At 40.9% G+C, this 13,807-nt stretch overlaps 1 protein-coding gene and 1 long non-coding RNA gene across 6 annotated transcripts in view; one reads left to right on the top strand and one right to left on the bottom strand.

Annotated features, from left to right (window-relative positions):
- The window catches only part of LOC113961677 (WASH complex subunit 2A-like), a 35,521-nt gene extending 29,863 nt beyond the window's left edge, over positions 1-5,658 (bottom strand). For 4 of the 5 annotated variants that reach the window (XM_027672129.1, XM_027672126.1, XM_027672128.1 and 1 more), the window contains exons 1-7: positions 5,430-5,534; positions 4,837-5,001; positions 3,218-3,283; positions 2,380-2,553; positions 1,614-1,707; positions 1,161-1,219; positions 332-379 (exon numbers count right to left, since the gene is read on the bottom strand). In XM_027672129.1, coding sequence (XP_027527930.1) covers positions 332-379; positions 1,161-1,219; positions 1,614-1,707; positions 2,380-2,553; positions 3,218-3,283; positions 4,837-5,001; positions 5,430-5,534 — 711 coding nt within the window. Of the gene's footprint in view, positions 1-331; positions 380-1,160; positions 1,220-1,613; positions 1,708-2,379; positions 2,554-3,217; positions 3,284-4,836; positions 5,002-5,429; positions 5,535-5,607 lie in introns of those variants that run through there. The other variant, XM_027672127.1, reaches the window with a different exon arrangement.
- Positions 5,659-9,153: 3,495 nt separating this feature from the next.
- Positions 9,154-13,607, top strand: LOC113961745. Its single transcript, XR_003532374.1, has 2 exons — positions 9,154-9,264; positions 12,017-13,607. It is a non-coding gene; the product is annotated as an uncharacterized LOC113961745 (long non-coding RNA).
- Positions 13,608-13,807: the final 200 nt, after the last annotated feature.

The raw sequence follows: 13,807 nt of genomic DNA, 5'->3' as shown, positions 1-13,807 counted from the left end.
CCAAATCATCCCACTGAAGCCTAGTTTTCCTGGGGTAGATTCTCTGAATTCTCATGTTTCCCAAGTAATTCCTGAGGAAAGCACACATCAGGCAATGCCATCCCACATAACCTCTGTATCTAATGACAGCTTGCAAGCATGTCTTCAAGCCCAACCCAGGTTCATTTTCACAACATGACGCACATGGCCAGGACAATCTTCCCATAAGAAGTTATAAAAATGAGGCTTAACAAAGTTGTTAATTGTCTAGAGATCTCATCTCCTCTTTCTTGCATCCTCACTGTGTCACAAGCATAAAGTCTTTCAGCTATGTACCAGTGTATAACCATACCGTCTTTTGGTCATCTTCACTAGGGTTTCCAAATTCATCATCAGATTCCTGTAACACAAGAGACACAAAGGCAAGATTCACACACTACTTGGTCCAGTGGTTAGGAGAAAGGGCTCAGAAACCCTGAACTTGCTTAAGTTTGGACATTCAGATCTGCTCACTGTGACTTGACCAAGGAATTGTTCCCCCACTGCTGACCATCGTTATGAACAGAGCTCACTAGAAAGTCATTAATTTAGCAAAGACAGCTCCATCTGACAGCGCATTGGAGTAACTCAAAAGGGATTTAACTTAAATTGACCAAAGGCACCAAAAGCAAACACCTCAGGAAAAAGGGAGCTTCCATAGCACAGTTACAATGCAGAGACATCCCAGCCAAGGCAGGCAAAACATATCAGAAATTGATATTCCAATGCAACAGACTTATACAGACTTAAGCCTGGAGGTGGATTTCTTAAAGCTTTAAACTTGATCCTGTCAGTCTCCATCCCATTCTTTGTAACTGTAATTTACATCAGATTTGTTCTCCATAAATGCAATTCTTGATAAGAATCTGATTTGCTTCTCAAAATGAAATCAGACTGGAATAAAACACTTCAGTTTGAAGTATTCTACTTTAATAACAGCTAGAGCCAATACCACTTTTTTGCTCCTCGGAAAAGCTGCAGAGGAAACTACTGCATAAGAATAGTAACAGGAAGTACATTTATCACAACCAACACAGGGAACAAACACTGAGCAATATTATCCTGAGACCCGACATCAAAAAGCAAGGTAGCTGATGGCCTTACACACAAGGAAGGGCTCATGAATGCTGGTGCAAACTTACCTCTTCATCCTTCTCTTCACTGTCAATTACACTTCCACGATCACTGTCTACTGATCCTTCTAATTTAAATGAAAGCAAAAAAAGTTAAGATCAGAGAGAGAATGATGTGGCCACCAGACATATCAACAGGAACTTTAAAGACTTTGTGAAGAAAACTAAACTTCAGGTGGAAAAGAGTGGTTTGAAAGAGCTTCAAAGGCTGATGAAGTTTTAACACTTTGCATTTCTAATACACAGAACACAAGTAACTGAGAAGTTACTGCTTTGTATACCAGAAAAGTGGTTGTTACAGCATGATGCACATTTTTTCCCCAGTTACAGTGTGCATCTAAACTACTAAACTACTGCAAGAACACTACACAGGATAATGAAAATTATGAGTTAAAACAGACCAAAGTCTCAGATTAGGAACTACTTACTTGCACAGAAATAAAAGGTCATGCCAGCACATACCTTCACTAGAGAGATCTCCAAGGCCAACATCATCCTGTTCCATAAACTGCTGAGAGCCAATCAAGTAAGGTAAAGGCCTGTCAATGTAGAGATCCTAGAAAGAGACAACTCAGGTCTTTCTGACATCTCTGAACAGCTCTAAATGGCTGACAAAAACAGAAGTCTTACACCCACATCCCTTGTTTTAACTCAAGGAAGTTGTTTAAAGAGAGTCCCACCAGACATACACTTCAAGTCAACATGCAACTGGGCAGGACAGCTGAGGTTTATTCCATTTAACACTGTTAAAGCAAGGGGCCACTTCTATTTGTGTAGTTCCAACTTGCTTTCCTCAAGCCATCTAACAAAAGAATATCGTTGCAAAGACTTACAGGCATCAGTCTTACCCCAAATCCTGCACCTAGGATTCTTAATTACTGTGAGAGTAAAAACCACCCATGAAGATATGATTTGTACCTAAAAAGCATGACATTTATACATCCCACTCCCACACAGAATTGAGGCTTCCCCTTACAAGTTCACTGTGTTAAACTCCCTCCCTTTAGGGTGCCATACCTTAATGTTAACCTAACAGCAAAACAAGCAGGCTACAGAAGATACAGCTCGGCAAAGAGCACTCCTCCTTCAGATGCAGTCATCAAACCCTCATTTTAGCTACTGAATATCAATTTTATACTAATGCAGTGATACTGCTGACAGAAGTAAAGATCAAATCCAACAAAGCAAAACACAAACCCATGCTCCCAGTAAGAAGAGGTCTCTGTACCTTGGGCTCGAGTATCAGTTCCACCCTTTCATTACTTTCCTCTTCTTCTGAGTCAGAGTTGCCTGCTTTGATGTCTAGCTGTTCAAATGCACTGTCCAGAACTTGCAACCCATAATTCACTGCTTCCTGAATTTTGGGTATCAGATCAGCTTCTTTCTGTTCCCGAGTCTTTTCCTTTAGTAATAGAAAAAACACATTCTCATTGAATTTTACTCAAGACTCAATCTTACTGCAACACACACGCAAAATGCTAATTTCAAATTAGTACAATGAAAGCTTTCTCACTATATGTATTAGAAAGACCTTCAGAAGTTCTTTTTGCTTGATTTAATGTATCATTATCACTCCTAGAAACAGAGATGTTCTAAACATCCACACCAGCACAGTATTGTCATATTTGTGCTCCCAATCCATAAAGGGAACATTTATGGTATAATACACCTAGATTGTAAGATATATATATAAACCTCTCTAAGGTTTTATTCCTGGGAATTATTCCAGTCAGATTCTGCTTCCCCAATTCACTACCTGTGAATCCAGTAGGGTGGCTCAAGGCCTCAGTCTCTTGCTGAAAAAACATGCATAACAACTTGAAAAATCAATGCATAAGTCTTGTCTGCTGAACACAGTATTGAGCTTGGAGAGCCCATAACAGATCATCACACACTGTTATTGTCAACTTTATGTCTGAATGACACACACTATCCAACAGAGACTTTAGGGGAGAAAGGAAAGAGTTCGGTTTGTAAGCTGTAAATGTATGCAAAGTAAGTTTGAAAATCAGAAAGTAGACAACAGCTGCAAACATACTGACAGCACTCTAGGCAGTGTTAACTACCTGCTCTGTTTTGTCTCCAACGTCAGCTTTGGGAATAGGCTCTTCCACTTCTTCATCATATACTCTCTAAAAAGTAAAGGAAAATTAATTCATGTAAGAACAACATACTGCTGCAGGGGCTAAACCACGGGTACCACCAAGAAACACACTATTAATATGTAATTAACTACACATTAATTCATTACACGTTTAAAAAAAGAAGCCATGGATGATGTCAAGCACCTTCATAGCCTCCTTTATGCATTGAAGACATCAGGCAACTAAAGTAATTCAATCTCAATGCAACTAAAGTAATTCAAGTCTGCAAACGTCACTGCAGTAGTAGAAGACGAGTTGACCATTTAACCCTGTACACAGATTAACTTGAATATGTTAAAAAAATGCACTCTTTTAACCCTCCCAACATAAAGGTATTCCAGACACCCTCAGAATTATTCAGACAACTTACAAGCTGTCTACTTTCCTTTCATTCTTTAGCATTTACCTTTCTCCTGTACTTACAGAGAAGGTTCACAACATCCCTCAACCTTCAGTTTGTTCTGAAGATCCCTCGCTCTTTTAGTACTTTTTTAGGACCAGCTACAAGGAGACAAAGGGGAATGAAAGATCTTCCTGGAAGCTGCAAACTTAAATCCAAATCTCAAACACAGGTGCAGTTATCCCCTGGGAAGAGATAGATCTCTCACTAACTAACCAGAAATGAAGACCTATTTCTGTGCACTTAATTTGGGAAGAAACAGCTTCAAACACACAAGACTTAAAACATTTGGTACAAACTGTTCTCAGCAGAATCATTATGCTGAACAGCCAAGTTAGGCAAAAAAACCCACTGCAGCTCTGAGAAAAACCCACTATCACCAAAAAAACCCCACAACAGTAATCCAGTTTTCCATCCTTTCCTCTGCCACCATCTTTCCAATAACACCATGGCTTCAGATGAGACACATATGGCCTGAAAACAGTGCTGATCAAAATAAAATGCCTGATAAAATCCACCACAGTAAAAAAACTTTCCCAAATCTGAAATACTATTAAAGATTTATATCTTAATGAGACACATGCTTCTACTGATACAATGTTGTAACAGGCTTTCAAGTCTAGCTTCACCTTTCAAAATAGCAATATTTATGAAGTGGCAACATTAGCCAGAAAATATGGACATCGCAGCCAAACGTAAGGGACAACTGCCTGCAGCCCAACACCTTTAACACCAAATGCTTAGAGTAAAATAACACCACTAGGAAATTTACACCATTGTATAACATTCTCATACTTGGACAAGTACAGGCAAATGCTACATTCACAGAACCTGTGAAGATAAACCAAGACATTTCAGAGATCCCAGCTCATTCATAGTACTAAAAATGAAATCGTCATCTCCAGGTCACGTATAAACAAGGAAGGAAGGTATTTCAGAACATGCAAAAGGGAACCCATCAGTATTGGAGAGTGCATCACTCACAAAAGAATTAGGACATCCTTTACCAGAAAGCAATTAAAAGTCACCTTATCCCTAAATTAGCATCAGACTTGCCAAAAAGTTAAATCCTTTCTCCACATTAAAGAGACAACGCCAATGTTTGGAGTACAAGTTTGATGTTGTACTAGAACACACTCACATTCTCTATGAACTGCGTGTTGGACAACATAAGAAAGTCGTTGAAGACATTATGAAGGCGACAGTCTGTAGCTTTTGTTTCACTAATCAATCCGTCCACTTGCTTTTTGATTTCATGAGTCCTGGAAATGGTTTGTTGCGAGAACTCTTGTAGAAAATGCAAAAGCTGTTGACAACAGAGGAAAGCAATAGTCAGCATGCAGCTCTTTTTCCTTTCCTTTTGGCAGAACTGACCATACACTTCAACTGAGCACCAAAACAAACGCAGTTTAGACTAAAGGACCCGCACACACACCCAGGATCAAGTCTCAGCCACTTCATTCTGCCTCTCCTTTGGGGCCAACTCCTCACTTTAGTTTTCCCGCCCGGACCGGAGGGTTAAAGCACCGGGAGAGCCGCCGGGCCCTGACCGGGGCCGCTCCTGCCGCGTTCCGGGGCCTCGGGGGTCCGCGGCCACGGCGCCCCCCCCGCGCTGGGCCACCCCCGCGCCCCGCGGCAGCACCGCCCCGCACACGGCCCCGAGCCCTGGGGAGGCCGCGGCCCGCGCACCCCTCCGGTGCCGGGCTCCGGCCCGGTGCCGGCCGCACCGCTCACCCCGGCGTCCGAGGCCAAGGACCAGCTCTGGCTGCCCTTACGGATCTCCTCCAGCGACCAGGGCCGCTCCCACACGGGCGCCGGCTCCGTCGCGTCCCCGTTCATCTGTGGGAGAAGGACAGTGAGCGCGGGGCCGCCCTCGGCGTCCCGCGCGCCCCCGGCCCGGCCCCGCGCTCACCGCGGCCTCGCGCCGCCGCCCGCGGTCAGCTGAGCGCGCTCACGTGACCCCGCCCCGCCCCGCGCGCGCGGGAGGGCCGGCAGGGGGCGCGAGACGGCGCGGGCGGGGCGATCCCACCCCATCCTTTAATTACTTTCCATATTCACTGAAATGTGGAATCAAATCCTTTGCTGATAATGCGAATTTCTCCTGGCACAGACCTTCATGCATTACAAAACATGAGATCTACGTGCTCTGTGTGTATTGATGCTGCAAAATGTAGGGTCCTACCATCAGGCAGCTTCAGGTCTGGGGGTCTTGCAGATTAGCTTCCATTAAAAAAAACACCACGACAGCTACATGGAACCTGAATGCTTCCTTAGGGAAAGTTGTTTATTTGTGATACATACACCAGTTTCTGAGTAGAGAGGGCTATGAATGCACAATCAAAATCTGCTTTCTATTAGTCCCATCCTAAACATTACAAGAAGGGTTCAAAAAAGCATTTCAGTCCTAAAATTCCTTTTAGAAAGGAATTTAGACAGGTTCCTTTTAAAGGTTAGAGAGAAGATGACAGCAAGAAAAATCACTGGCTCTTCCCCTCAACTTTACAAGTGATGATGTGATGTAAAGGTATCAAAAATCATGTATGTCATTGGGGACTAACCTGCAGATGAAGAACCAGAATATGTAAGACTGCACAGGGCTGAGCTCTCTGATATCCATGCTTACAGGCATGCCTTAGCCCAGTGGCATCACTTGCTGCTAGTACCTGGCCATGAGATCTGTGTTCAACTTCCATAGCAGGGCAGAGTGTTGTTGGAAGCAGACTGGGGGACAAGTTCTTTCCTGCGTGGCTGAAAGGACAGAAGTTACAGCAGACAGGTGTACCTTGTAATCCAGCCAGCCCCATGCAACTACTCAGCCTCATATATTTGCAGCAATGTGAAATGAGCCAGAGGTCTTTTGGCAGGACTCTGAAAGGCTGCAGTGAAAGTGCAGGGTCAGGCAAGCAGGCTACTGGAAGATCCCTGTGGATCACAGAGGTGGGCCAGAGTACAGGACACAAAGAGTTTGAGCAAAATACACAAAAGACAACTTTGAGAAGCACAGCACATCCTGCAGTTGCTGCGCTCTTCTGCCCACCAGTTTCTGAAGAGCTAACATAGCATAATGGGATGCTAGTTATGAAGATGCAGTGAAAGAGGAGACAGACCTTTATAGATCTCTTCCTCATTCCACTTCAGCCTATTTTCTGCAATGTTGCTCCATGATGCAAAAAGCCACTGACTATCCTGAAGCTGCTTGTTAGCTCCGCCTAAAAATTTACTACCCGAGACTGCTGCTGGACCATAAATCCTCTGGTTCAGATGAGCCAACACTGACAACTGGGGACTGTACTGATGAAAGTTTGTTGCTCTAGTGGGAAAATTTGCCTACATACTGACTTGACATCAGTTATATGCCTCAAATTACATCTGCCTCTGGGATTTCCCTACAGAGTTGTGGATACAGACACAAATACGTAAATCTGTGATTTTACCTCCTCAGTGTAGTAATGAAATTAGCAGAGTTGGACCGAGCAGTGGAGTCCAGTCCTGGCACACTTAGGGATTCTGTGCTATAGCAATCTGGATGATTTTCTCCTGGCTTGGATCACTAAGCTTCCTTCCTGTGAAACCAAGGCAAAAGTAGTGGGAGGGGTACTACAAACAGTTGGAATTATCCAGATCAAAGAGCACGCTAGTACTCCTTAATCCACCAATTTAAACATAGGTTGAGATAGCCTCAAATCTTGTTCTTTATGTCCAACATCTGCAAACATTATACCAAGAAGCAATTGCAAAGCAAATCAGGAGGTCCAGTATCTATGCTCTTGCACAAGCTGACACCTATTTTTTCCTATGGACTTGGCCCCCCAATGGGTACCTACAATATTTTCCATATGTCCATAGGACTGCACAGAAATTTTAGCAGCTACAGAATGGCTGCAGGAGGCTAAAAGCAAGGTGATGCAACATTGAAATTAATTTGAAGGCCAGTATTGCACACGTGTTATATATGATCCCAGCTAACAGTCTTTTCAGAACCTCTGCAGAGCTGAAAGCAAACATTTTCCTTTGGAGTGGATCCTGACTGCTCTCAAACCAATGAGTCGATTTTTTTGTCCAGAAAATATCCCCATAAACAACATGGCTAGCTTTATGCTAGGCTGTATGCAACTGTATTAAAGAACACACACACACAGATTACGACATAACAGGAAATGCTCTGCATTCATACAGGATTATTAGGGGGAACTGATTTTTCTCCTTTACTTATTTTTTAAACTGTTTTTGTGAAGTGGTTACTAAATTCTCATTAGCTTTTGTCCATGAGGAAATTATAGCATACACTGAACAAGAAATTAGAGTCCTGATGTGACACTGAATATATATATTTAAATATGTTTCCCTCTTCTTGATATTCTGAGTCATGATATGCCATATAGCTAGCCTGGGGTAATTTTTTTTCCACGTGGATAAAAGTTTTGGCAGACGTACTGCTTAAACAGACACAGAGCACTTGGTTAAACTCACAAATATTTACAAGGTAAAAAATTAAAGAATACCACAGCCAGCTTTCCCAATAGCTAACAGAAAGTAAATATGTTTTTACAACTTTAGAACAGGATGCAAACAAAAGAGAAAGTCAAAATACAATTAAAAGTTAAACTTCTGCATCACATGGGAGAGAACCCCCACACAATTTGTGCATTGTTCTTCATTTTCCCTGCCACTCCTTGTTCTGATGCATGGGTTGTGTTGTATGGCTTGGTACAGATACAGAGAGATGTGTTGTTCAAGCCCTGCAATTACCAGAACTCCCCAGTTTCCAAGAGGTAGTCCCAGCACCTGCATTATCTGCAGGCTGCTAAAGGTCTTGGGGTTGACGAGCAAAGTCAGGGCTTGAAGATGCCTCAGACTCTGGCACACAGTGCAGAAAGGAGTGTCTATAGCTAGAAATAAGTACATATTTGCTGTCACTGGACCAGCACAGGAGCCTGAAGCCCCCAGACATACTTCCCTTCCTGCTTGGTGTTCATTGCTGGTTAATGCATTGACAGAACACATCGCTTGCCTATTAGTGTATTTATTCATTTCAGGGAATTCAAAATCAGCTTTACTATAAATAATTAATTATAACCCAAGGGTAAGAAATAAGCACACTATGATTACCCATGTCGCCTAAAAAGACCTTGTTGTAGTGAGTCAAATGACTTACTGCAATAAGTTGTGCAAGCAGGAAAAAAATAACCAGGCTGATAAATTCCATTCAGGTAATTAGAAATCCTAGGAAAAACAAAATCCACAGCAAAACTGGTAATCTTCTAAAGGAACTTGGACTTGGACACAAATGGTTTCCCTCATGTGGATTTGATCCTTCTTTGATCCAAAAAGTTCATCTCTGATGGTAAAATCATGGGCTTGGAGAACAGCCATTATCCTGGAGTTCCCTTGGTGAGGTGTAGGAATACATACTGTGTGAGGAATGGGGGAAGTTGACTTGTGTTCTGTCTCTAGGTTCTGCGTTCCTCTATAGTCAGGTAAAAGCTCTAAAACTTGAAATCCTGACACACTTAAGGAAGTCAGCCAAAGCCATGCATCAAGTCAGCATCAGAATGAAAAAATAAAAAAAGTTCCTGAATCACAGTTCCATGGTTTTCTACTTTAGCAAAACTTTGAAACATGAAACTCACAGGACTAATGAAATAGTGCTACCCTCCCCCTTTTGTCAACAGTCAAGAAATTAAACTTCTCATATCAATTGTTGTATCATAGTTGAAAAAGCAACATAGAGGCAGGATGACTGTGAACTTATGTTCCAGGTTAGATCCAGCAAAGCCTTTCACCAGGTGAGTTCTTGAGAACAAGGAGTGGCTCCACTGGAGACTATGGGCTTAAGGATGTACACAAGTGGTTTGCTTCCTCCAAGCCCTAAGATCTATTTTGAAGGCTGCAGAAGTTAATTGGAGTTTTACAGCTTTCCTCAGAAGTCTTTAAACCTATTTAAACTAAAGATTGTACTTCCAACATACAGGAAGTTTAGTTATTTATGTGACTTATGTGCAAATATTTACCTGCATGATAAATAAATTCTATGGAATCAGGAGTGAACTTAGCAAAAAACTTATTCTCTCACCAAGTATTAATCCACCATGAGGACACCAGCTCTCTGGCTGTTCAGGATCTGAAAGGGAGAGCTTTTTTGATGGAAAGTAAGAACATTGAATCATAGAATGGTTTGGGTTGAAGGTGACCTTAAAGATCATATAGTTTCACCCCCATCTCTGCCATGGGCAGGGACACCTTCTACTAGACCAGGTTGCTCAAAGCCCCATCCAGCATGGCCTTGAACACTTGCAGGGATGGGGCATCCACAACTTCTCTGGGCAACCTATTCCAGCATCTCACCACCCACACAGTAAAGAATTTCTTCATAATATCTGTCCTAAATCTGCCCTCTTTCAGTTTAGAACCATTATCCCTCAACCTATCACTGCTCTCCCCATCTTTCCTGTAGTCCCCCATTAAGTACTGGAAGGCTGCTATAATGTCTCTCCAGGGCCTTCTCTTCTTTACTTGCTGCCGGTTGACTACTGCTGGAGATTATACATCAGACCTGATATACAGAAATGGCCTTTCCTGACTACAGCAGTGAAAATCTAGCCTAGCAGATTACAGTATGGTGTTTCTCTCCAAGAACATTATTCTAAACTCTTGCTTATACTCCAGAGTTACTTAACAGTAATGAAATTAAATTAGTTTTTAAACCAGGGCAAAAACATTTAGTTGCACTTAAAATGAATCTCTGTAGCAGTTTAGCTGAGAGGGAATTTACTTAAACTACTCTTACTAAACTGCTCACTAAACCTAATGCTTGGTGTAAATCACCATAAAGTTTACCTTTAAAATAAAATAAGAACTCTCACTAGGTTTTACATCAATTTAACTGGAGAGTTTTTAAATAGCCTGGAAGTGAAACCGGATGGATGAGGCTTTTCTTTCTTTCTCCAGCTCTGAAAATATACTCAGTGAATGGCCTGGTAACAGTAGATTACCTTAAACAGCAAGTTGCTGGCAGGTCATGAAACAACATTTTGGGGACAACACAAGGGTAAATAAATGGCATCACCTTCCATCACCACAAAACCACCTGCCCTTTAGAAGGTCCTAGAAAGGTACTTCTAACCAATAAAAAAGTAATACCATAATAGCTGGACAGAATAACCTTTTCAGAGATTTCTCCAGGTGTCAACACTTCAGAGAAAAGTCTTCCTGAGAAGTTAAAAGAGACCAGACATGTTTAGCAGCATTCAGCTGGGAAACTAGGAAAGTTCTAAGTACGAAATTCTTACAGCTGTCCTACCAACAAAGCCTTAAAAATGTTATCTGCTTTTTAGTAGTCTTGCATTCAGAAAAGGCAGATCTTCAACACTGTTTTCATAATCCAGCTATCAGCTTCATAGGAATATTGAAAATTATCAGAAATGGCAGAGCTGATCACAAGGATAATACACTTTTCATGGGAGAGCTTGTCAGGCAGTTTTGTCTCTCCTCATGCTACATGACAACTGGTGACAAGCAAATTAGTGCAGTGCTACGGAAGCAATCATTCTTGGAAAAAAAGTGTATTAAAAAAGGAACTCACTGAAGACATAGTCAGATCTAAGACTTGAGGAAGGGACTAAATTCTTTTAGAGCAAGATCTGCGTATCCTGAGGTAGGAGGTTCAAAGGCACACAGGAGCGTCAGCTGACCAGCAGGCAATCCACAGCACAGCTGGCAGAGCTCCGGCATCTTTGTCAGGAAATCACTGGCAGAAGAATAAGGTGTTCTGCCTAACAAGCACTTTGAAAGCAAAACCAGTCTTGCTTTGAGGTCTCTATAAAAAAAACACAAAAAGACTGGCATAAAATTTCCTGTCAAGCCCAGAGTGACCTGGTGTTAGCAAAGCCCATGCACATGGTAGGTAAAAGGAAGGGAACTGTTTTTACAGTGGTGCAAGACATAGGTTGGTACACATCAACTATAGTTTCTCTACATTTGTATGAAAGCCTTATATCATGAGATCTGGGAGAAAATATACAATAATTGCTGATAGAGTTTCCAAACAATGCTTAATATGACAAATAAGGACTAAGTCTTAATAGTGAAATAAACTATTCTTACTTAATTCATGTTTTAGATATGATTTTTAAAAAAATTTTGGAGGAATTTTTTAAAACTCTGTAAAGCATACAATTTGTACTAACAACAGCGCCCCTGAGAAGAATTTAGTGCTTAAGACAGAGGATGAGATGCCTGGATATATACAGTAAATGTCCTTCATAGTATCCGAAGTCATTTCCACAACACTTACAAGCTTTTACACTTTTTTCTATATTTAGATTTGAAATGAGATACTGTGAGGTTGGAGGCTGTTCAGAAATGGGTTGCAAGAATGAAAGGAAATCTATGCTACAGAACTGAAGACACAAACTGCTGTGCTCCCCTGAGAAAGGTTGTAAGCTGACTTGACACACTGTAAACAGAGACAAGAGGAAGACTTTTATGATAAAGTACAATAATCTAGTATGCCAGAAGCAAAGGATGAGAAAGGATATTTATTGAATTTTTTCAATGAAAACATGAATATCATGAAATGTAAGTTTTACAATGTAATAATTATATCAGAAAAAAAATTAAGTAGGTGTATAGTCTGAAAACTGAATGCTTAGTAACATTTCATTAATTATGGATTTCTTACTAAAGGATTATCGAACCTCAACAGACTTCAACTTCAGCATTTCCTTTAAGGAGGTCATGGAATTATGTTGTGATGCAGTTAGATTTATTTTGCTGAATTCCTTGGGTTGAATTGTTATTAGTACTCAGCAATACATAGTGCATAGGAAAAAAGGAATGACAACTCTTCTTCCCACCATTCCAAGTATATAACTCTGTATTTAGTTTACTCAAAAAAAAAAAAAAAAAAAGAGCCCTAAATTATTTAGCTTGTAGTACAGCCAAATTTTCTTGGATTTCTGTGTTCAAAGTTTCTAAACTTTAAAATCATGTGCTAAATTTCTTGTAGCAGATGACAAGTGCCCCACAGGGATGACTTTCAAATTGCTTGGAAGCATCTGCAACAAAGTATTTTTTAAATATAGGTAGGGCCACAGTCTGGTATTTCTTTCTGAAAAGATGTTGCAGGAGCAAGAAAAAGCAGAGTACTTGATTAGAACTCTGAAATTTATAATTTCTTGTGAAAGTTTTGCACACATAAAAGTGATCATATACTCTATCACGGTTATTCAAATCGAAGCCTGAATACTGCCACAGGAGTAACAGCAGGCTTTTGATTTGAGAGGAAATTCTTATTTTGGCTGAGGAGAAAGAGAAATGTTGTAATGTGATCCAGCTTTGATTAAGGTCTCAGTGTCAAGTGGTTTTAATACTGCTAATGGCCAAGTACCTTCGGTTTGTTATCTTTCAGTGCACACTGCAGCATTAAGCGTGAGTTTGCAAACATCCAGCAAAAGCTCCTGTTGCTATTGATACCTAGTGCACTACTCTCAGCATATTCCAGCCCACTGATAGCAGAAGCTATTTAGCATGCACTCCTGCCACAGCTAAAAGTCACCTAGCCATATAATACTGCCTACAGCTTAGCTATCAATACTTGTGTTTCATCAGAAAGGCATTTTTTCTAATCATAATGTTTCCAAGAAATGCAAAGTTCTGGACTCAACATTTTACTTAGGTCAGTGTTCTACAAAATCAAATACTTTCTCATTGCCAGCTGGCAAAGTTTCAGGGATTTCTTCAGATATTTCAACATAACTGTATTTTAAAAAGAGCAGGCTCTTTTTGCCCCATCTAGACTTGAACTGCACAACATAAAGGCACCAAAAATTACTTGCTCTCTGATTCCACATTAAGCCCTTCGGATTTCTTCTGGAGACTTGGAACTCTTTGGAAGCCAAGGCTTCCACAATGGTAAGTCCAAGGTTTAGATTTTTCAAGGGGATACAGATAGGTATTTGCTTTAAAACTGCAAAAGAAGAATATTTAAGGGAATAAATTAGTTACATATTTCAACTGTGGACATATTGTATTTAAAAACTGCAGGATGCAAAGGAAGTAAGACATCCTTGTGAAGATTACTGCAAATTTTGTTCTCTGTATTTGAATTCTTT

The sequence above is a fragment of the Neopelma chrysocephalum genome, unplaced genomic scaffold (assembly GCF_003984885.1).
Source record: "Neopelma chrysocephalum unplaced genomic scaffold, ASM398488v2 Primary Assembly neopelma1_97390, whole genome shotgun sequence".
Classification (NCBI taxonomy): domain Eukaryota; kingdom Metazoa; phylum Chordata; class Aves; order Passeriformes; family Pipridae; genus Neopelma; species Neopelma chrysocephalum.
The sequence above is the reverse complement of the archived record's forward strand: the minus strand, read 5'-3'. Positions and strand labels throughout refer to the sequence as shown.